Source organism: Nothobranchius furzeri, chromosome 7 (assembly GCF_043380555.1).
Source record: "Nothobranchius furzeri strain GRZ-AD chromosome 7, NfurGRZ-RIMD1, whole genome shotgun sequence".
Lineage (NCBI taxonomy): Eukaryota > Metazoa > Chordata > Actinopteri > Cyprinodontiformes > Nothobranchiidae > Nothobranchius > Nothobranchius furzeri.
The window spans coordinates 75,037,087-75,061,704 of NC_091747.1; the positions used below are offsets into that span (position 1 = coordinate 75,037,087).

Below are 24,618 nucleotides of genomic sequence, written 5' to 3' on the forward strand. Positions count from 1 at the left end.
TGTTCCTGGTATAAAAGTAGAGCAGGAAACAATTCTAGGATGACTGGAAACCAACCTTGAAATGATGCCGGTGCTCTGAGTGTGAAGTGGCTGGAGGTAAAGAGCCCATTTATTGCCCAAACACTCCACACATTTATGTGGCACTAACAGCTGGAGAGCCGCTCTGCTGTGGACCCAGTTACATTTATTACCACTTTCTTCCTGTCACGTCCCGCTGTTGGTCCTTATAATCCCCACATGAAGGGGTGGATTTCACTTATCAGTCTCTTCCTGTTCATCAAGGGCTGGTTCCCCAAAGCTGTGATCTACATTTCCTTAACAACCAGCCACAGAGTTGGAATCCAGCCTGGTTGGAGAGACCTGCCAGAGATCATCAGTGTGTGTGTGTGTGTGTGTGTGTGTGTGTGTGTGTGTGTGTGTGTGTTGAAAGGACAGAACTAGACTGAACGGACAAATGATTAGATTTTAGGATTTTTACTTTAGTCTGTTTTGATCCAGGGATCAGAAATGTAGTTGGCTTAGGCCCTGTCCACACGTAGCCGGGGATCTGCCAAAACGTAGATATTTTTCTACGTTTTGGCCTGTCATCCACACGAAAACTGAGTTTTTTCACACGAAAACGGATCTTTTTAAAAACTCCGGCCAAAGTGAAGATCTGCGTTTTCTCCGTTTTGGGTGTCTGCGTGTGGACAGACAAAACCGGAGTTTTAAGGTCCGCAGCGTCACTTTCCGCGACAAAAAAATGCTGACATCACGTGTGCGACCTGTGTTTACACTAGCCGACAGCATGGATGCCCTCAGAGCTGCGCTCGCTTTATCAATTGTCCAAGTGCTTTTTGCTTGTTTGTTTTTGCAAGCGGAATTACTGCTCCTTGCGGAAGACCACAGACGAAGGACGAGGTTAAGAACGGGGGAAGTACTGCCGCCTACAGGTCTGGCATGTCCTTAACAACGTATTTATCCGGGTACGTGTGGACAGAGTTTTTTTTAAACGAGGTGGTGTGGATGCAAGTTTTTGGAGGGGCAAATATTCGTTTAAAAAAATGGCTACGTGTGGACTAGGCCTTAATTTGACACAACTTGCTGCTTCAAACACATTTCAGATGTTGTTGCTGTTCACCCAGAGCAAGTAAAGGTAAAACAAAAAGATCCGTTCATCAACAATGTGATAGGTTTGGGTTTGAGATGTGGACAATCTACAGAAAGGCCACAAAAAACTGTACTTTTTAAAAATAAACAATAAAAAAATGAACTGATAGTGATTTCCCCACCCAGCTTTTCAGCAACTCACTGCCCATGTGAGTAAGGAAGTAAACTCAACTAGGGCTGCAACAAACGATTATTTGGATAATCGATTAATCGGATGGGGTCTCGACACGATTAATCGATTAATCGGATTACATAGGGAAATTTTTAAAAACTGCTAGGGAAACGTTATTTCTCTCCTTCCTTCACTTTATTTAACACAACATTATTAGAAAACAGTTCAATAGCAGAAAAACAACATGCCATCACCTAAATTGTCTTATAAGGTGTATAGACAGAGACCCTAAGCTACATCTATCTGTGACCTAAAATGCTTGGTCCAAGTTAAACAGCTTAAGGGCAATTTTCATCTGTTTTGTTTGATCTCATCTGTTGACATTTATTTTAAATGTAATTAAACATAGGCTGTGAATTAATCAAAATTGATCACTATTTCCAAAACTGACTGAAAAAATACCAAATAAAACAAAAGTAAATGAATGCCATCCTCCTTGCGATGATGCCCTGGGCAACTGCCATAAAGTCACATCAAGAAATGCTGCTGATCATTCCAATGATCCCAAATAGACTCACATTAGGCCACATGAAAGCAACTGAACCCAAAAATCTATTAACCAGTATATAACTGCACTCTCACACAACACGCCTGCAGCAACAGTTAGGACTCCTCCCTCCCTTTTAAAAGCGTTTTTGCTTCTGAGGACATTGTGGTTGTAAAACCACATGCTAGTAGTCTGGCCCCGGTGTGATCAACCAGTTTCTGCGGGAATGTGACGGCGGAACCAGGGCCAGATTAACACTTTGTTGTACCCTGGGCAACAATATTCAAGGGCTCCATCATCACGACCCAAAGATCACCATAATGTGGTCACATACAGAATATTTTACTGTAATATGCAGTAAATATACTCAATACTTGAATGCCTGACAACACGTAACCCGCCCAGAGTAACCTTTGACCCACCTCGTGTGGACTGACCAATGAGGAGAGGGTCTTAACTTGAGGCCCTCTCTTCATTGGTCAGTCTGCATGAGACTGACTCTCAACTGACATTCAGTCGTAGGCAGCGAAGCGTCTCTGTGCAGTGCAAAAGCCCGGGTGGACAGTTTGTTTAATATAGGGTGACCATATTTCCATTTCCAAACAAGAGGACAGGGGATCTGTGCCTATGACATCACACTATGGCAGCGCCACACAAACCATGTTGGGACCCATTTTTTGTAAGAACTAAATTAATATCAGATTCTGCCAATTAAAGGGCTCTAAAACAATTCATATGTAAATATTTTGCATATTTAACGCAAAATCTAATTTTTCTGCTTTAGTGCTGCAACAAGGTTTTATTAATAATAAATTATTATACCTTTTGTTTTACTACAGCATCGGTAAGCTTCCTGTGCAAAGATTATTAAGGATGCTTGTTTCAGCTGTGAGATTAGACGATAGGATCAATGAAAAAATAAGTTGTCACACACTCCATGGAAACTTTCAGAGAATCCACAAATAGTTAGCCTAGTGAACTAGACCAAATTCTTGCTTTGCAAAGTTTGGTCTAGGCATGCTCCATTGGAACCTCAGCAGCTCCTACCAGGGCTCTGGCTAGCCAATCACAGCTCTCTAGGGTTTCAAACACATAAAGAGCTGTGATTGGTCCATAATGGTGGGCCAATCATAGTGCTCTATCTGCTTGGTGAACAAATCACAGAGCTTTATCCGCTTTGTGGGCCAATCAGGGCACTCTATATGCCTGGTGGGTGGGATGATGCAACAGAGTGAAACAAGAGTATGTCACATTCATTGTCCAGTGGAATGCGGAGATCATTTGAAAGACAACGGTAGAACCCGCCCCACAACCGAGAGCCGTCAATGGAGCATGGCTTGCCAGGCTAACAAATAGTGGCTTTCAAATGGTTTTGTTACTTTTTGCAAGTTTTTAAAAGAAGCAGATGAGACAGCATGTCTGATAATTTAGTTTTTCATCTGATAATATTAGAACATGTCAGTAATGTCTGAGGGGCTTTTATAAACACCATATCACTAACACTACTGGAGAGGGCATGAATTACACAGAGGCTTCTGGGGAGCCCAGTTATGGGGGGGGGGGGGGGTTGGGCATTTTGCCTTGGCCCCCAAAATGTCTTGAAACGGCCCTGGGTGTGTGACTGAGTTTTGAAGGTGATCTGAATTGTATCAGATGTATAAATATTACATGTGTATAACTTATTGTTTTTTACTGGTAAAAACGTGTCGTGGAGATAAATCTACCTACATTTGACTTTTCAACACTTTGTTTTGTTTTCTTGTTTTTATTTAACTATTTTCCTGTCCTGTCTGTCTCTCATCTTCCTGCATCTCCTCTTAATTCTCCAGAAAATCTGTTGCCTGGATTCTTACCTTTTCACCTCATCAGTTACTTTTGAGCAGATCAAAGGGATCTCCTGACCGAAAAGCGCAGAGGTGACATCACCGCAGCACAGGTGATGAGCTTATCGCGTCATACCCGTGTCAAAACCCGTGCACGCGCATTGGGTCCACAGCGCGCGTGTGAACGGGACTCGCGAGCGAAAATATACATGGCAGCGCGCGTGTGAACGGGACTCGCGAGCGGAAATATACATGGCGAGAGGTCATTTGTGCACTGAGAGGGAGCAAACTGTGTCTGTGAGCGCACAAGGATGTGCACAAGTGACAAACCTGCGTGCGCGCGTTGTCAACGAGCACACGGCAGAGGAAAACGTGCGCGCGCGGCAGCCTCTGTGCGCGCTCGGCAGCCTCTCTGCGCGCTCGGTTTCTGACTCCTGCTCGCTCGGCTGTAAGGGTTTTGGCACTCTGGAGGCGTGGCCTGTGGCAGATCTTCTCTGTCCTCTGATTGGTTAGTGTACCCCGCACTTTACCCTCTACCTATCTATACAAAAAAGTCTGCTATTCAAGCAGTTGCTGGCATAGCTCAGTTGGGAGAGCGGGTGACTCTCGCCCCGGAGGATCCGGGTTCGAGGCCGGGCAAGGAAAATGCAGTAGATGTCATGTTAATTTTTCTTAATTTCAGGTATTTTACAGTTGTGACCGTTCAACTGTCATTAAACGTCCGAATGTTTGCTGGGCAGTGTTTTAAAAAGTGCACATAAGCTAGATGGTTTTAACCATAGAAAATTACATTTTTTGTGATACTGGAAAAATACATACTGAAATAAAACTACTGATTGAAAACTTTATGACTGTGGTTGTACAATATATGACTCACTAATACACTGCAAACTCCCTTAGAGTGGGGCTTCCAGAGAGAGAGAGAGAGAGAGAGAGAGAGAGACAGAGAGAGAAAAGTTCTTGCCTCATTAATGAATTGTTTATTTTTTTCAGTATTTAATTGACAAATTATCCTTTCAAATAATTAATTGATGAGTTACATAATTGTCCATTTAGAATTGTTGAATGGACTGAGTCAAGTTTGGTGCACTTTATATATTTCAAAACATGTTTTTTTTTAATGATGCATATAAATAATTTAAATGTTAATTTAATGAAATATTTCTATTTTTTCATTACCTCACCCTTGTTTTGACAAAAACGGGACCTTGCTGGATAATATCATGGAGAAACTATAGAAGTTATAGAAACAGAAGCCATAACATCTCTGAGTGCATGTGGAGCGCTCCATTCATCTGGTCCAAGAACACAAGCATTTTGATTGTTATTCCCCTCCTTGCATTTGTAAACAATCAGCTATATGCTGTGGTTTTTCTCCTTACCAACTTTTAAAATAGCCCACTAGTGAAGGCCTGGGCAAAGAAGCCTGATGTCTGAGAACCTCAACATATGTACGGCAACCACACTGTATATTTACACACTTTCATAAAGAAACTGCATATCAAGCTTTCATTCAGATGACCTTCAACAGTGCTGCACCCTGCTGAGGGACATCCGAGTAAAACCTTGAGATGGCCATTTTCTGTTCACTAACTTGCTTTAGTAAATCCTTACTTTTGTTAAATAAATCAGTTGTTGAACCCCCACTGCTCTGTTTGGTCTCCTTTCTTATTACAGCCCGCCACTTCCAGTCTGGGTTGTAACAATCTGCAGACAGATTTCTGAGTATCTCCTCCTTTACACAGATCCTCACTGAGCCATGTACTGTGAACAAATAGTTTCTCCATGATATTATCCAGCAAGGTCCCGTTTTTGTCAAAACAAGGGTGAGGTAATGAAAAAATAGAAATATTTCATTAAATTAACATTTAAATTATTTATATGCATCATTAAAAAAAACATGTTTTGAAATATATAAAGTGCACCAAACTTGACTCAGTCCATTCAACAATACTAAATGGACAATTATGTAACTCATCAATTAATTATTTGAAAGGATAATTTGTCAATTAAATACTGAAAAAAATAAACAATTCATTAATGAGGCAAGAACTTTTCTCTCTCTGTCTCTCTCTCTCTCTCTCTCTCTCTCTCTGGAAGCCCCACTCTAAGGGAGTTTGCAGTGTATTAGTGAGTCATATATTGTACAACCACAGTCATAAAGTTTTCAATCAGTAGTTTTATTTCAGTATGTATTTTTCCAGTATCACAAAAAATGTAATTTTCTATGGTTAAAACCATCTAGCTTATGTGCACTTTTTAAAACACTGCCCAGCAAACATTCGGACGTTTAATGACAGTTGAACGGTCACAACTGTAAAATACCTGAAATTAAGAAAAATTAACATGACATCTACTGCATTTTCCTTGCCCGGCCTCGAACCCGGATCCTCCGGGGCGAGAGTCACCCGCTCTTCCAACTGAGCTATGCCAGCAACTGCTTGAATAGCAGACTTTTTTGTATAGATAGGTAGAGGGTAAAGTGCGGGGTACACTAACCAATCAGAGGACAGAGAAGATCTGCCACAGGCCACGCCTCCAGAGTGCCAAAACCCTTACAGCCGAGCGAGCAGGAGTCAGAAACCGAGCGCGCAGAGAGGCTGCCGAGCGCGCACAGAGGCTGCCGCGCGCGCACGTTTTCCTCTGCCGTGTGCTCGTTGACAACGCGCGCACGCAGGTTTGTCACTTGTGCACATCCTTGTGCGCTCACAGACACAGTTTGCTCCCTCTCAGTGCACAAATGACCTCTCGCCATGTATATTTCCGCTCGCGAGTCCCGTTCACACGCGCGCTGTGGACCCAATGCGCGTGCACGGGTTGTGGCACGCTTTAAACGCCATATGAGCTCCGCAGTAGCGAGCTTCAGGCACAAATAAGACAGAAAATAGAGAACATGTGCAGACATGAACGATCGTGTGCTAATTATAGTTTTTTGGTTGCGCCACTTTGAGAATGGACCGTGCGCTGGAAGCAGCTGCCTGGATCGCTGCGCGACAATGCGGAACCGGTTCGCAGAAGCGCAAGTCTGCCGGCTCTCCCTCGCGCTGATCTGCCGGTACCGGCTCTCCCTCACGCTGATCTGCCGGCTCTCCCTCGCGCTGATCTGCCGGTACCGGCTCTCCCTCACGCTGATCTGCCGGCTCTCCCTCACGCTGATCTGCGGCTCTCCCTCGCGCTGATCTGCCGGCTCTCCCTCGCGCTGATCTGACTTGCTCTGGTCTGCGCGCAACGGCGGGCGGGAGGGGGGGGGGGGGGGGCGCTTTTGGAAGAGTTGTGCGACACAACGAATCGATGACGCAATTCGTTGCCAACGCTTTTAGTAATCGATTTATCGATTCGTTGCTGCAGCCCTAAACTCAACACATTTTATGAAACAAAATATAACCACTTACAAAAACAAATATATATGTTAACAGCAAACCCTGGGGGCTTGAAATTGTACCAATCAGGAGCCGCCGTCAAGGTTCCCACTAAACAACTCCAAAATGGCCCATGGGTCACACTTTGGAAAACTTTGGTTTAGACCACAAGACATTTAAGGCTGTTTGTCACCGGGCAACTGGGAATGGTTTGAGAATGACAGCGTTTAGGAGAGTTATCAATTAACTCACGAGTCTCAGGGTCTAGCTGATGTTTTGCTAAGTTTGACAATAATTGCACAACACATTTTATTTACAGAATCAGCACAGGGACCTGGGACTCTTCTTCTGATGTTGTAATGTTAATATGCATTTGTCAGAATGTGCAAAACAGTGCAAGTTTGCAACGTTTAATTACATGGATAAGACAAAACTGCAAGTGTTGGCACACTTTAGTTCCTAAATTGCAACAATAGCATTTGCATGACTGGAACTGGTTTTTAACGACCTCATAAGCCCGACTCGGCCTTTTCCCCTGTTCCCGTTACAGCAGCATGTACGCAAAGGCAGTACGCTTAAACCCCTGGAATGATTCCCATGTTAATTTTGCAACATGTTTTATCCTCATGGTCATAATGTATGCTTTTATTTTTGTTTTGCTGTTTTACACAAAAATGGCCTCAAAAACATAAAAAAACTAACTTTGTTTTTAGAAAATTTGTCATACAAACAAAAGTAAAGAAAACTTTTAATTTAGACGAATAAAAATAATTAAATTTTAAATAAAGTTTTTCATGATAATAATAACAGGTCTAGCCTGAATAGAATAAAATAGTTTAGCTCTGTGGGATATAATGAAACAACACATTTCAGAATGTAATCCTCACTTAAACCCTGGCAGCTGATTGGCTGGTAGACACGAGGCATCTGGCTCTCTGAAATAACATCATCAAGCCTTCTTTGTTTCTCACCCTGCTGTTTAACCCCTCTGCTCTCTGCCCCTCTGATTACAGACCAGCCTCACTGGCTTTAGACCAAACATCCCAGTCGCTCCTAACATTTTACACCAGCAGACGTGCTGCCATGGAAACAAAGCGCATAGCATGGCAGGAACAGGGCCCTGTCGTATTGCCAGGCGAGCTGCTGGGTGAAGAGGGCACATCTTTAAACTCCCCTCCGGATGGCAGAGAAGCACCCAGAGCAACGCCTGAGGAAGACCTGGACGACCAGGAGCCTGGAGCTGAAGTCAGAGAGCCCCGTGACCACCAGCCGGTTAGGATGGGCGCAACCCAAATTACAAATGAGAAATCAGCCTACGTCAAGCAGAGCCTCCTGAGAGAGACTTGGGAAACGATGACAGGAGAAATTCCTCCTGAAGTTTTACCTGCTAAAGAGGAATCCAACAATGATCTGGCTGAGGATGTTTTCCCACCTCCACCCACAACCGATGCCCTTTCAGCAGGGGGCTGCAGTGAGAGAGAGGGGCTTTCCAGCTTAGAGGGGGAGGTGGCAGAGTGGATCAGTGATGCTGAAGTCGTCTTAGATCCAACAGATGACTTAGCTCAACTTGACTTGCAGAGCGGTGAAGAGTGGGCAAAGACAGCCCAGGTGGTTGTCCAGTTTAAAATATCACAGAATCAACCATCAGCTGAAGAGAATGTTGATGAGAATAAAACATGTCTGCTCATGCAGCCATCTCATTTTGACATTCACAGCGCAGATGATGCAAACTCTCCTCCTTTTGTGGATGAAAGTGGGGAAGAGGTGGGATATGATGAAAGCGGTGAGGTTTCTCAACCTTCTAGTCATGCTGCGAGTGATCCTGACTCGGTCCTGCATGCAGGTCTCTCAGCCGGACAGAGGGGGGAGCTGTTGCCTCAGGGTCCAATTGAGCTCACCCCCAGGGGAGAAAACCAGGAAGCAGCACAACAGGTGTCTGGCCAGGGATCACTACCTTTGTCAGCTGTTGCCATGGAACCGTCCAATCAGGGCAGGGAAGCATGTCAATGCTGCGGTTGCGTTGTAGCTGTGAGAGAAAGGTGCAGCAGGGTGGGGGAGAAGACAGAAGGAGAAAACGAGCAAACAGGTGGAGAGGAAGGGCAGAAAGACAACGGAAGGAATCAGCCAAAGGAAAGGTCAAGTGGTGAAGGGCAGCGAAAATATCAAAAACCCGTCCATAAACAGGAGAGGAAGACAGGAAAACAAGGCTGTGGTGTGTCTTCTAAAGACAGGAGAGGCACCAGGATGAGGAACAACATGTATGAGGATCACTGGAGGGACAGTGGAGAGTCAGTGGACCTCTACAGAACTTTAGAGGATAGCTCTAACTCTACAGACTCTCCTGCTACAGAGACTCCCATTGAGAGGGAGATTAGACGGGCCATTCAGCGTGAGCAGAGCCTGAGGAGGTCCAGGGGACTCCCAAACCCTCACACCGCTCCAGAGTACGTCGAGATTCCTTCAAGAAAAGGAATTCTGTCTCAGTCACTAACCTCCAAGTGGTCCCAGAACAAAGACCGGGAATTTGCTGGGAAAATGATGCAGCAGGAGATCCACGAGGAGACTCGTAGGGAACAGGATCTGGTCAAGATTGGTAAAATCCCTGGCTTTTACGACAAGGGTACAGTCCGCCAAATTAAGGAAAGGAAGCAGCTCTTTGAGGCTTTTCAAACATCCCTTGAATCAACCAAAAGTAAGATGTCTTCCTTTAAAAGTACAGAGGATTTAACTCTAGAGGGCCTGGATGATGTAAAATTACAGGCATCCATGTTCAGAAGTTTACCCGTGGAGAAGAAGCCTATACTGCTGAACCCAAGCCATCCCAAAGGAGCTGTAGAACATTCCTTTGTCCAAGGAACGGGTCTCTCTGACAGGACCGGCTGTCAGGGCATCGTTTTGGAAAACAAACCGACTTCTCTCACTCAGAAACAGAACCAGGTCAGAGTAGAGACTGACCTTAGGTCTGCACATCCTCACAACTCATCATACCAGGCGATAACTGAGGAGCTGGAAGAGGAGGAGGAGGAGGAGGAGGACACATCCACTGAAAACCCTTTTTTCAAGCTACGCTCCTCAACTAACTTAGAGAAAATGAAGCAGGATATCTTGGAGGCCAAAGAGAGGGAAAGAGAACTCCGCAAAATGCGGAGCAGCCTGTATGGAGGCATCAATGGGGTGGCATCATCATCTCAGAGAGAACTGTCTCCTCCTGATGTACCAGAGTCTTCATTCAAAGAGGGCCGAGGGTCCTCAGCAGGTTAGTGGGTGTCTGAGTGATTCTGGTGTGGGAATAGATGTGTGTTGGTTTCATTATCTGCAGTAAAGAAGATGGAGAACCCCCTGAAACTGCACCAGCAAGCACATTATTTCATTTTTCTTTCATACAGTAGAAAACCTCAGAATAGCTTTTTAAACAAACCCTGAGCTGTTACAAGAAGTAATTTTGCACTGGAGACCAGGAGAAACTAAAACCCTGCTACTCCAGGAGGAAGAAACCACTTAGTTTGTCACATTAATAACAAAAACTGCAGGATAGAGATTCCTGGTTGGGCTCCTCCGCCTCAGCGGAACAGAAAGTTTATTAAGACTAAATTCTATGGTAGGTTTGAATTGGCTTTCCAGAAAGTAAATATATTATTATTACTTTATTCTCTTTGTATAAACAAAACATGAAATTATTTTTTAGCTTAAATTTGAATAAATAATTTTAAAACCTACAGGACCCTCGCTGACTCCATTAAGATGAATGAATGAAAACATGATGAATGGCTGGATGGTCGTGTTATGATGGAGGTGAGGATCCAACACAGGGATGCTAACACAGGCAGCTAAGTAATAAATGCATCACGAATGGTAGAAATAAAGAACCAGGACTGAAAGTACAAACAGAGGAGGTGACAACATGAATCAGGAGAACACGGGTCTGGTAACAGCTGGGTCTGCCATGATAATGAGAAACTAAGGACTATATCTGCTGGGAGAACGAATGAAAACAGCTGAGCTAATCCTCTAAATAGAGCAGGTACAGTTAATGGACTGATGTATATTCCTATGCCTGCGTGGTTACTGAGACATGCAACGCCATTGTGCGTTGGCGCAAGAGCTCTCCGACAGGCTCGCGGAGGCTGACAGAGACACGCCCAACTTCTTAACCATCCATTGAAAGTGACAAAGATTGCAAGCTTGAGATTGGTCAGGACGGCCCTTCGAAAAATAAAGAGAGCCGAAGATATTTAGCATCAAACACAGAATAGATTAAAAAAATGACAAAAAAAGTCTGAAATTACTAACGTTTATTGACCCGTGACTGAAGGAGTACAAAGATACGCAGCAAGCGTTTTATTCGTAGATGGAAATGATGAAAACGTGGGTTTAGAGGTGGCTACCGCATGAAAAGGTGGAGAGGAATGAAGGACAAACCTATCCGTGTTAAAAGTCTCTGAAATACATAAACACAATAGTAAATATACTATCGTGGACCGGACACATGACTGTAAAGGTTTCAGCACATAAAAAGTGCTACGCCCTCTACTGTCCTGGCGAGGAACTGCTTCGCAACCTTCCCCAGCTGACAGAAACGCACAAAGAGAAAAACCCTCCTTGAATGCGTGTGCACGACTTCACACTCAAGCTGACGGACACGTATAAATCAGCCTTTAAGCTGAGGACACATTACCAGATATTTTTTCTAGTTTTTACCCACAATTCCTGCAGCAGTTTGCAGAAATGGAGGACAGCTAGCATGGCTAGTTAGCATAAAAGTCTGCAAGAGTGTGAGGAGAGCAAGTTTGAATTTCTGAGGCTGAAGTTGAACACAATCAGTTAATGTCAACAGATTACCAACCTGTTGTCAACAGCCAGTGACAATGAGAGGATGGGACACAGGAAACAGTGTCAGAAGAAGACAGGAAGTAGCAAGATTATCAAAATAAATTGTTGCCCTTTGACAAGAGATTAGGTCAGTTTGATTAATCGTTTAGTTTCTGATCTTCTCTGAGTGATCAGATCCCTTGGTTGTCATGCATAAATCACCAGACAGGTAGTGTTTACTCCATGTCATCAAAAATGCGCAAAGTGGAAGTTGTGCAGTTAGTGCCCAGCTTAAAGAGCCGAGGGGGACAACGAACTGTGGCACAAAAACGCAGAACCTGAAACCACAAGGATTAAAACAACAAATGATGTCACTCACAAGCAGGAAATAACACCCCAATGGCACCAGTGGCAGGAAATGTGAGTCAAAGATTTTAAATCATTAAAAATAAATCCAGAACGTGAAGATAAAATGGTGCTAATAAAGTTTATATAAAAATAACAGTTAAAAAGTTTTTTCTGCCTTTGTGAGAACCAACAAATGAGAGAAGAAACTAACCATTGTTTTTAATTATGGGTTGCACAAAGTGATCAGGGTGTGTTATTAAGCTTTTATTCATTTAGGACATTATGTTGCATAATGTTCTAAGGTTGTGTAATCCCTTAACCACTGTGTGTTTCATATTCAAGCGTCAAACAAAGTCCCTTTCTCTCCACACCTCTATATGTTCACTTTTATTCACGAGCTCCTCATTAAACTGGGCGTGGAGCAGGAACATTACAGGAACACCTCACATTGCTTTTCCTGTTCCTTCTGCCAACTTCTACCTTTGTTTCCTGCAGTGCGGCAGTCTGAGAGCAGGTTGTCTGCGTGGCCTCCAATCCAGGCTGAAGAGCAGAAGATCGCCAGGCCAGAGGTGCTGTTCAAATGCTGTTTTCTCTCACACGCTGTCCTTAAACATCTGGTACACTGCATGAAAATTTAGGCAAATAAATCTCTTGAGTCTCGGGGTGTCCCTGAAATGCTGCTGAAGAAACAAAACCAAGCAGAGTTTTAGGTGTTGATTAAAACGTCTCATCTGGGGTTAAAGCTTCCCCTCAGCAGCAGAAATAGGAATGTCTGTGCAACTGCTCTGGACTTCAATTTGTAATTATAAGGAAGGAAAACCTTTTGGGAGGATGTCAGCATTTCATCTGCGTCAAATATGGGACACAAATATCTGATAACACGGTACACACAGCAAAGCACTTATCTTCTCTAGATAAGGGAAGAAGGCAAGCAGCCTTGAGATCGAGAAGGAGGAAAAGTCTTTTGAGTGTGTGTGTGTGTGTGTGTGTGTGAGTGTGTGTGTGTGTGTGTGTGTGTGTGCGCGCTCATTCTCTGAAGAAGAAGTTATTTTACATTCCCACTGATTTTCATCTTGTGGAACTGTTGATAACAGCTAAGGACATCTGCTTCATCTGGTTTGACAAAAAGGAGGTTTCAGCGGCATGCTTCAGTTTGACATTAGCATTAGCATCATTTCTCAACCTTTATTTTATCAGGGTAAGATGTTTGAGAACATGTTCTCATTTACAAGTGTGACCTTGCAAAGATGGTTTGGAAGTAGTGCAACAAAACAACTTGTAGATTTGAGCATAGAGAAGGAAAGAAGACTATTAACAGAGCAGCTAAGAGTAAATAAATACAAACAAAATAGGATCAAATTTGAACATCTTGGTGAAAGTTGCACAAATGCACATGCATATAGGAATGGAGAAGCATCAGTGTAAAAGGAGTGAATAAATCCCTGAAAGTATGATTAGATTTAAAGGCTGTAACAGATGTCATTTCATTTCATTTTTCATTTAATTTATTTATAAAGCCCCTTCTGCGTCCAATGCAGACGCCCAAGGTGCTGAACACAACACAATAAAAACATAAAGCCATCAGAATAATATATAACAAATGTAAAACCAACATAAAATCAATTAAAAGAGGAGAGTAAAAGCAAAAACTAAAATCCTGAAAAAGATTAAGAGGCCGGGGCATCGAAACCGGGTAAAATTTGCTAATCCCGAAATGCCTTGACAAAAAAATGGGTCTTAAGGTGAGTCTGAAAAAAAACCCAATGAGGGTGAGTGACGCACCACCAAAGGCAACTGGTTCCCAAGTGCAGGTGCCAACACAGAGAACGCACATGTCAAAGTTTAAGGTTGATTTGTAGTAATTTTACTTTCCAAATGTCCTAATGACGCTTTTATTTACACACAACATCAAGCTGGCTCTTTATATAAAGTCAACAGCAGAAGAGTCAAGTCAAGTTTATTACATAGCCCACTTCATATACAAAACGGTAGCCCAATGTGCTTCACTAAGTTAAAACAATCACACATTTAAATGTCACATTATGTTAGGTATAGTAAAATAAAGGAGTGTTGAAACGGAATATAGTACACAAAAATAAAAGCATTTTCAGTAAAAATGTTACTAAAAATTAGAATACAATAATTAAGCGGAACAGACTAGGCATACATACCAAACACATATAGAACTAGAAATATTTGCATTTCTTGCAGAAATGCTGTTTGAATGCTGGATAGCTGAAGCTGCTGAACTGCTGAACTGAAGCTGAAAATAAGCAAAACTGTCAAAATGAGCGGAATGTATTGAAAGATGTCGAAGCAAAAAGCACCAACAAGCAAGTAAAGCACAAAAAGTAAGTGAAGAATGGAGAAAAATAATCCTAAACAGCAAATAACCGAAAACTGTGAACATTGTATAAAAATTTGGACAGCTAAAATGTCTAAACACCTGTTATTTCAGTAGGACAAGTTTAACAATTTAGTCTTTACATTTAGCTGAACTGTGAAATTAGCAGTTCATGCTAAAGTTTTTTAACTGATTGCTGAAGCTGCTGAATAGCTGAAGTGAAGCTGAAACTAAGCTAAAGTGTCAAAATGAGCTGAATGTATTGAAAGATTTAGAAGCAAAAATCACCAAAGAGTGTAATAAAGCTCAGAATATAGGTGAAGAATGGACAACAAATGCTAAACAGCAGACAACTTTAATCTTTGAACATTGATTAAAACTCGAAATTTGAAATGTTTAAACATCTGGCATTTGAATGACAATAGTTTAATACAGGGGTGGGGAACCCTGGTCCATTGAGGGCCGCTACCCAGCATATTTTAGTTTCAACCCTGCATCATCACACCTGATTTCAATCAGCAGGTGATTAACAGGCTTCTGCAGAGCCTGATGAGCTGCAGAACAGGTGAATCAACTACTGAATCAGACGCGTTGGAGCAAAGACATGCAGGATACTGGCCCTCGAGGACCAGGTGCTTAGCAGCATTCAAACAATAAATGTAACAACATAGATAAAAACCTAGTAGACCACAGATAGGTTAATGAGTCTGGTCCTACCTGGATGTAGAATTTAATCTGAGCTGTGTTAATCCAACTTTGACCCACTCAGCTAATGGTACCAATCCTGTAAAATTCGCTTTTCTTCTTTTGTGTTTCTATTTCTCCTTTTATAAAATACACTCACTCCTCCTCTCTTCATCTGTTTTGGTACCACAGGTCCTCCTGAGTCCTCGGACCCCCAGACAAAAGACTCCTCTGGTGCAGCTTTGGGAGTCCGGCTTGGTCAACGGGCACAGCCCAGAAGACGACTGAGGATGAATCATAGTTTACAGAGACTGATAATTATTTTGAATACGAAATTGAATCAAAACATTACGACCACTTAAAAGAAAAGGTGGGATTACAGACAGCAGGAATCTTAGGGATGGGTACCGAATTCGGTGCTTTTTAAGGTACCGACCGAATTCCATAGTACCGACTGAGCACCGATTCACGTCATTTGAAACGGTGCCTCGTTTCGGTACCCGTCCTTCATAACGAGAACTTGCCTAGACAGCTGCGCATAAGCAAGAGCGTTATGTCATCGCTCGCTGCGAACCAGTTGTAAACAGAGCAGCATGGTAGAAAGAACGCACGCTAACGCTTGGGTCCACTTCACTAAATGTGATGGGTAACTGGGTGATGATGAAACCAGCGACAATGATCTAAGTGAGACATCCTCATCTTAATCTGCTCCTGTAGGTAAATAAAATGTTTAAGATAACATTAGCTTGATATGTTAGCTTCCGGTTCGCTAATGGTGCGTTCGCTTTCTCCTCGGAACTCCGAATTTCCGACTAGAAGAACATGAACGCGCTCTAAAGTTTGACTTCACTTTACTAAATGCGACGGGTGATTGGGTGAAGATGAAACCAGTGACAACGATCTAAGTGTGAGGCATCATCGTTTTAATCTGCTGCAGCAGCTAAATAAACTGTTTAAGATAACGTTAGCTTGATATGTTAGCTTCCATTGCCACCATTGTTATCGGCTAATGGTGCGTTCGCTTTCTCCTCGGAAATTCTAACTTCCCAGTAGGAAAAATCAAATGAAAAAAGACGGTAAAAGGAATGAAGATACGCAGTAAATTTAGTTCACAGTAAAGATGTTTGCTTCAGTTTAATTATCAGCTTATAAAACTACAAGGACGATGTTAAAATACAAACAGTTGAATGTTATTTATCGTGATATTTATAAAATATGGTCATTTATTGAGAAAAATATATATTTAATTATAAAAGAGAATTAAAATATTAAACATTCAAAAGTGTCGAAAACTGGTACCATTAAGTACCGGTATCGATTCCTAGGTACCGGGAATTAGTACCGGATCGATTCAAATGTCGAAGGTACCCATCCCTAAGCAGGATGGAACAAGAAGACCCACCAGAAGGAGGTCAGGGGACGATGCTGGAAAAGGAGTCAAGAGGAATTTTAACAAATTGTTCTCTTCAGTACAGTAAAGAGAGAAAATCAGACCTCAGTGTAGAGACGGCTTTTAAACTTGTGAATGTTAAAGGAAAAGGCTATTAATTATTATAGAATAACACACTGGAGATCAAATAATTATAGCTTTTCTAATAAAGCAGTTTTTAAAGAACTTGGTTTTTGACATTTCTGAAAAAACATGTTGGGATTATTTTGTTAGGTAGAGTAGATGTAACTCAGTGAGATCCCCCTGAATCAGCATTGACCGAAACAGTTTGGATTAGGGATTCACTGGCAGTGCACGGGCCGGCGCATGTCACTCAAGAACTCCCCTCCGATTGTTGGGTCGTATCAATGAAGAGCAAAAGAACAGAGTAGAGAAAAATGAAAGAACAGAGTAAGGAAAAAACGAGAAAAAGAACAGAATAGAGGAAAATAAGAAAGGAAAAAAAAGGGGGGGGGGATTGGTAGAAACCAGGTAACAGAGGTGGTGCCGTGGTATTACGTTCAACCACAACTGAGCCGGACTAGGCTAAACCTGGCTCCCCCAATTCCTCCTCCTAAGTGTAGGAGAGGGAATGGGAGAGTAAAAGAGGTGAGAAAGAGAACAGAATGGTTTGTAGTGTGGTCCCAACTCCTCTTTTAAATAAAGGTCTGTACATGCTTTATCTGTAATTTAAACAGGTTATCTTTACCATGGCTCTAACCGGTCCAAAGGGTGATAATACCACCATGACGTATTAGAATGTTTGTATCTGTTATTACCCCACATAATATTAAAGTATAGAATATTATATGATAGTGCGTACCTTTGTAACAATGGAGCTATGTAAGTGTAGTTAATCGTAAAATCCAACCCCTATGTAATTTTGTTAGGAAATAGTTTCCTGGTTTTCTTCTCTTATCTGGGTGGTTGGTTAGCGACCCTTACCCTAACATTTGGTCAGGATTCCCAGGGTGAAAATGGTTCCTGCACTATGTAATTACTGGTAAACATAACTAATCCTCAACACTGCAAATCCAAAATGAGCTTCAATCTACTGCGGGGATGTAAATCCAGGCAGTCCAGCATCATCAACAGCGCTCCCTACATCTAACGAAAACTCATTATGCTGTCTAGGACCACAATGCTGCTTCACTAAGGTTGTTTTCTGCCATGTTCTGCATCCTTGCGATGCTTTCTTATACTGTCACCATAGTCTATCCGTAAACATCAGATTCCTACGGTGATGCTACCCCATTTTGATGCAGCTAGACACTTATCACTTCACCTCAGCACAAACATGATGTCATGATGAGGTAAAAATCAAGGGGCAAACTCAGCCTGCCAACATAGAAGTGGGGCTAGGGGCTGGCTCCACGAAGGAGTGATATCTCATTGACTCCCATGTTAAAAATGCCGACTTTAAAGCAAAAGAACATTTTAGGTTTAATAGTTCAAGTTTTCCACAGAGTTTCTACTTCTGATCAGACCAAGAGTGACTGATATGTGGACTGGACAGGACAGCAGAAGACGGAAGGATTTGGGGTCTTATTCCCTGATATTCAGACATCTCGCCTCTGATTGGCTAACAGCAAAATGACTCTACCAAAGACTCTGTCAGCTCTGCAACACTGATGTTTTATCTCCAAGCACGGATGAGTTCTGCTGTGTGGTGGAGATGCTAATGATAATGGTTAGCTTCTACTAGCCAGAAGGTTCCCTGCTCTATATTCTGGATGCTAAATCCCTAGCAGCCTTCCTCATAAAAAGCCAGGATGAATGAGTGTGTGATTGTAAATTTTCAGTGTGATGTATCACGCTTCTGAACCTCCTTGGTAAGGCCGACTTACGCCGGGGACACACCGGCTGCGGAAGCGCCGCCAAAGCGCCGCCAAAGCGCCGCGAAAATGGGACCGCCTTCATTCGGCGCCCTTGTTAAGCTATTCTATAGACCACATGGGCCGCCGAAGCGCCGCGAATCGCCTCGCGCCGGCGCTCCAGCCCGCGCCGTGCAGCGAAGTCAAACCTAGACATAAGAGGCAGGCCGGTAAAGTTAACAAAATAAAGCATTTCAAAATAAAATTCCGCAGTAGTCAAATGTGTTCGTAATCAGACACTGCAGAAAAACCACACGAACACTCACACACACACACACACACACATCGAACTTGTGTGCGTGTGTGACCACGTGAAGGGGTGTGTGGTTTTGGGTGTCTTTTCACGGAGCAAACAGGACAGAGAGGCAGAAAGTCTGAGGCAAGCAGTTAAGATGGATGACTTTAAATTAATTATGGAAGTTGAGAAACACAAGGAGCTGTACGACCCCCGAAAACCATGATTATTTACGTCCCATTTCGGAAGAAACTGCTAGGATACAGCTGCAGAATTGGAGCGGGTTCCAAGAGATTCAACATGGCAGAAACAACTCATACCATAGGTTCACACACACACACACACACACACACACACACACACACACACACACACACACACACACACACACACACACACACACACACACGCACGCACACGCACAAACACTCAAACGTAGAGGAAAAGAGCTGAGAAATGGCAGAGAGGAAATGGAGGACACCAAGTGTTAAAAGAAAAACTACAGCTGAGCCGAGGCGCGCCTCGACTGAGGCGCGTCTGATCTGAACTGAGGAGCAGCGAGCAGCGGCCGAATTTCATGAGCGATTCGCTTCTCGGCGCTTCGCGGCCGGTGTGTCCCCGGCGTTAGGGGTTCTGGAGAGGAGGGTCTGTCGAATTGTCAAACCTCGGATTAAGAAGGAGCAATGTGGTTTTCATCCTAGCTATGGAACACTGGACCAGCTCGAAACACTCAAGGAGGGTTCTGGAGGGTGTGTGGGAGTTTGCCCAACAAGTCTTCATGTGTTTTATTGATAGAGAGAGGGCTTTCCACCTCGTCCCTTGAGGGGGCCTAAGGGGGGCCCTGTGGGGTGTATTCTGGGAGTATGGGGTACTAGGCCCTCTAATACGGGCTGTTGACAGGTATCAGAGCTTGGTTCGCTTTGCCAGGCAAGGTGTTGATGGCTCTCACTAAAGGTTGGTTTATGCTTGATGCGTCCGCGACGTCCGCACGGCAAAATTGCGTCATTTTAACAACCACGCCCCTCCACCGCGTCTCCGCACGGCCCAAAATTTCCACAACGCACACTTAGGAAAATTTCTAACCACGCGGACGGTCGGACGCGGAAAAACATGGCGGACCGGCAAGAACTAGTATGGCAGAGGTTAGTAAATACAGACATTTGTATGATTCAGCTCACAAAGGTCACCGTGATCAACACGTTGTTAATAATTCTTGGAGAGAAATAGCTCGCACTGTCGGAAAAGACGAGGACGCTGTTAAAAGTGCTGGAATGCCATGTTGTAAACAACAGTAATTTTTTACTTCTACTATGGTGTAGTGTTGGATGCATGCCGTAGAGCTCCATGCTGCCCCCTACAGTTTGGGAGAATATTGGCTCACCGCAGAGACAAGCCGCATGAACCATAAACGCTGCGAGTTGTGAAGCGCGTTCCATCCGCGAGCCGCATCACCAAGCGGAAAGTGAATGCGTCAAGCATAAACCAAGCTTAAGAGACAGGGTGAGAGGCTCTGGGCACATCCAACTGAGATGAGACCTAAAGGAAGACCCAAGACATGGTAGAGGGACCATGTCCCTCAGCTGGCCAGGAAACACCTAGGGATTCCCCTGGAGGAGCTGCCCAAGTGACTGGGGAGAGAGAAGTCTGGGCCTCACTGCTTAGGCTGCTGTCCCACGACCTGACCTCAGATAAGCTGAAGAAAATGGATGGATGCCGATCTGACAGGATTTTCTAATCCAAGGTTTCTATTTTCTATCGGAGGCTAATACAGGAAATGGGGTAGAAGACTTTTTTCATGCTTAACCTGCATGTGAAACTCAGAGTGACGATCGTATTTCAAAAACAGGGAAAACACTATTTCTTAGTGAACTTGCTGTTTAACTAGAGTAATCGGACTACTTGAGTCTTGTATTCCACGGAGTGAAGGATTGTGGGTAGTCAGCTAGTGCAGGTGAATGTGTATGTAGTCCTCAATAAAAGCTAATGTTGTATTGAGTGGTTGTTTAATGAAGCAGCAGTTTTACTCAGGCCTGATCTGAACTGACAGGAAAGTCTCATTCCTGATAACAGACTCTTACTGCAGAAACCACCTTTGGCTTTGTTGAAACTGGTGTCATATCAGCTAATTGATAACGGATTGAATTTTATACCCTGACCAAAGGTAACACAATATAAAAGACAAGAGCTGGTCAAATAAAAGCTATTTAGGGTTTTTGCCATCCTTCAGACGCCCAGCGTCTATGAGTGCCAAAGTCATTTATAACAGAAATCTAATAAGGAAAGCCGTCTTCTAATAGAAATGTTTTTAATAACTTTTTGTTGGCTCTGAGTCAGAAAGTTCCAGATTGAATTTTGTTGTTATATTTGCAGGGTTTTAATAATAACAAGGCTTCTTATAACTGCATTTTATTCTGTGAAATCAGAACAATCAGTCTGATGAAGTTGATTTATTCAGCCTGACTGTTGGAGCTTATTTAAATTACAATGACTCAAATGCATCAGTATAACTGTGGCTATTATCTGACCCAGGAAGAACTCGTGAACTGCTAAAACTAGACAAAAAAGAGCCAACATTAATGACATCCTTCCATCTTTAACATGTTTTTGTTTTAGTTTCTGGGTCTTGACTGAGGCTTTGTTCTGTTCTGGCTGAAGCATAAAAGATCTTCTGAAGAAAAGTCTGCTTTGCACCAAATCTACCTCTGAGTCTCACTGTTAGTGGTCCAAGATATGTCACCATGGATACAGATTAGGCAGAAACCTTGGTGGGCCTTTCTTTGTTGCATGAGATGAGACCATGCTTTAGTGACCTCACAGTCTCCCGTGAATAATGTATCCCTTCATTCTGACTGGACGGTAAAGCAGGAGACTTATTGTGGTGGTGGAACCACGACAACTTCAGAGCTCAAACATTATTAACAGGCTCCATTCCTCATTAGGCAGTTTTTCTTGCTCATTACCAGGCTCACTGGCATCACCAGAGACTTTAGCACTGAGCTGGTCAGAAACACTCACCAACGATCAGACGCAGAAACTCAGAGCAGTAAAATCAAGTAAAATCAAGCATATGCTGTCGAGAGCCCACCTGGAGCGGGTACTGCATGCCTTTGTAATTTCTAGGCTTGACTACTGCAGCTCTCTCTATGCAGGGTTGTGTCAGCCATCACTGCGTCGCCTGCAGGTTGTGCAGAACAGCACAGCCAGGTTCCTGACTGGGACCAGGAAACGGGACCACATCAGTCCGGTTCTGGCCTCCCTGCACTGGCTTCCGGTTTGCTATCGCTCACAATTCAAAATCCTCGTCGTTGTTTATCATTTCTTCCATGGTGGTGCTCCCCCCTATCTAGCCACACTCCTGAACAAACATTCCCCATCACGCGCTCTGCGCTCCTCTGACCAAGGCCTGCTCGCTGTCCCTCGTTCTAGGTGTCGTACTCGTGGGGACCGGGCTTTCTCAGTCCTAGCACCGTCACTCTGGAACCAGTTGCCACGCTCAGTTAGGCTGTCCCCATCTCTGCCAGTCTTTAAGAGTCGCCTAAAAACACACGTTCTCCGCTTGGCGTTTCCTGAACATGTTTGATTTTGGCCCTCTTTTATGTTGAATTTATTTCACAGTTTTCATTGGTTCACTCAATCCATTGTTTTACACATTTGTCCTGCACCAGAATGTTTCACCATTTTTTGTAATTTGTATTTTGTAATTTGAATTGCTTTTATTTTTGAATTATTCAATATATTTACCTTCTACTGAACCATGTTCAGCGCTTTGGGCTTCCTGACAGGGTTGCGGAAGGCGCTTTATAAATAAAGCTTTGGTTGATTGATTGATTGATTGATTGAGGAATATAAAGACATTTAGGTTTTTTAAAGTGTGTTTCAGTAGAAGTTCTCCTTCGTAGATCAATACCTGAATTGTGTCTCTTTGGAAAATTAAGGCCTAAGTGTTACGGCTACCAGCCTGGCCAGTGACATTCAGGAGCCAGGATCACCCAGCCCTGGTGATACGCCTGACACCGCCCCTCCTCCTCTCTTCCAGGCTGCTGGGGGGCACAGCTGATCTGAATCCTTCTGATGACCAACACCTGGATAAAAAGGTTGTGCCTTCAGCAGTCTGGGGCCCTGTCCGGGGATCTGCGCTTTTTGCTTGTTTGTTTTTGCAAGCGGAATTACTGAACCATGTTCAGCGCTTTGGGCTTCCTGACAGGAAGCAAGGAGCAGTAATTCCGCTCCTTGCTTCCTGACAGGAAGCAAGGAGCGGAATTACTGCTCCTTGCGGAAGACCACAGACGAAGGATGAGGTTAAGAACGGGGGAAGTACTGCCGCCTACAGGTCTGGCATGTCCTTAACAACGTATTTATCGGGGTACGTGTGGACAGAGTTTGTTTTTAAAACGAGGTGGTGTGGATGCAAGTTTTTGGAGGGGCGGATATTCGTTTTTTTTTTTAAAAACGGCTACGTGTGGACTAGGCCTGGAAGGCAGCAGTGCAGGGGTTCTGCTGTCCTCCAGGCCTCGTTTTTGGTTTTAACCCCTTCATTTTGAGAGGAGTTAACTTTAAGGTGGTAACTCTGAGTTATGAGCTTTCAAAGGTTGAAGCACCTAGATGATCCGGAGGCATCTTTTGATGTTCTTCGTTTTAAGGTTAACATCGTAGTTTACCGACTTTGGGATTTTAAAACACTGTGTTTTCGTAGTACGTCGTTTTTTATGATCAACTTGTGTTTTAAAGCACCGTCTGTTTCGGTAAAACCTTTAACAAAGTTTTAACCAGGTGTTTTAATGTTGATAATCCGTCTTGTAAATGTTAACCTTTTAGTCTTGATTTTGTTTGTTTTGCATTATCTTTATAATGCTCACCATCTGTTTGCTCGTTTTTACAACCTTTCACAACAATTAAAACCATTTTAACTCCACTGTCGTATTTCTTATGTTGCCCCCTCCTTCACATTTTAACAACACCTGTCGGGGATGTAACACTAAGACATAATGGATCCGATACCCTTGTAATAAATGCTAGAAAGAATACTTGTGAATAAAAGCAAAAAATATAAATGAATTAAAATCCATTCCACTGTTAGAAATAAAAATACCCAGGTGTACGCATTCATTTAAAACTCCGCCCATTTCCACGCATTGTGTTTCTGCCGCTAATCTCCTTTCACGTAGTCTCATGATGTCCAAACACAGTAAAAGCCGCGGCTCTCTGGGTTTGGTCGCATGCAGAGCTTTTGTGAGCGTCATAATGCTCAGTGTGTGGGTGTGTTTCACTGCTTTGATGTTCGTGAGAGAGAGAATCAAACATCTGAGCGACATCACTGAGAGTCTACCTGAGCTCACCTGACTCCTGTCATCTAAGAGAGGAGGCGTGGACCCATTTCAGCTGTTAAAGCTCATTATCACCATGTCTTCATTCACTGTTAAGAAGGGGTGCTTGTTTAATTTAAACGTATAACAAACTAGACAGATTTTACTGTTAAATGTTGATTTTGCTCCAAATTCAGTCATCTCAAGGTTTTACGACAGGGTGAAAAAAGTAAATAACAAAAAAAAACGTTGAGTCTGTGGACATTTATCAGCTGATCCATTTTAGTTTTATGAGTTTAACAAGGTCAAAGGTAGCTTCAGCACCAATTACATTTTATTGTAATCATTTGTGATGATGCACTCCTGGTGCTGGAGAGCTGGTGTCCTTGCTTCTCTGCTCCAGCAGATCAGAGGGGTCGTAGCAGATCCTAACAATGATCCTCTCAAGGCTGAGCTGGAGCGTTCTAGAATAAAATTGTGTGAGGAAGTCTGAAGATGGATGAAGGTACAGCTAATCATTGAGGTTGTGATCTATCAGTGTAATGATGAATACGGGGTGAAATACAGCAGAACGTGTGTAGCCAGGGATATTTGCTCTGACC

The 24,618-nt window shown here is 43.3% G+C and overlaps 1 protein-coding gene across 1 annotated transcript; it reads left to right on the top strand.

Moving 5' to 3' along the window:
• The first annotated feature begins 237 nt into the window (after positions 1 to 237).
• Positions 238 to 23,150, top strand: misp3 (MISP family member 3). Its single transcript, XM_015954274.3, has 5 exons — positions 238 to 376; positions 7,507 to 7,627; positions 8,004 to 10,246; positions 12,643 to 12,716; positions 15,368 to 23,150. Exons 1-5 carry the CDS (start codon positions 238 to 240, stop codon positions 15,461 to 15,463), a joined length of 2,673 nt encoding a protein of 890 aa, XP_015809760.3. The 3' UTR covers positions 15,464 to 23,150.
• The last annotated feature ends 1,468 nt before the right edge of the window (positions 23,151 to 24,618 follow it).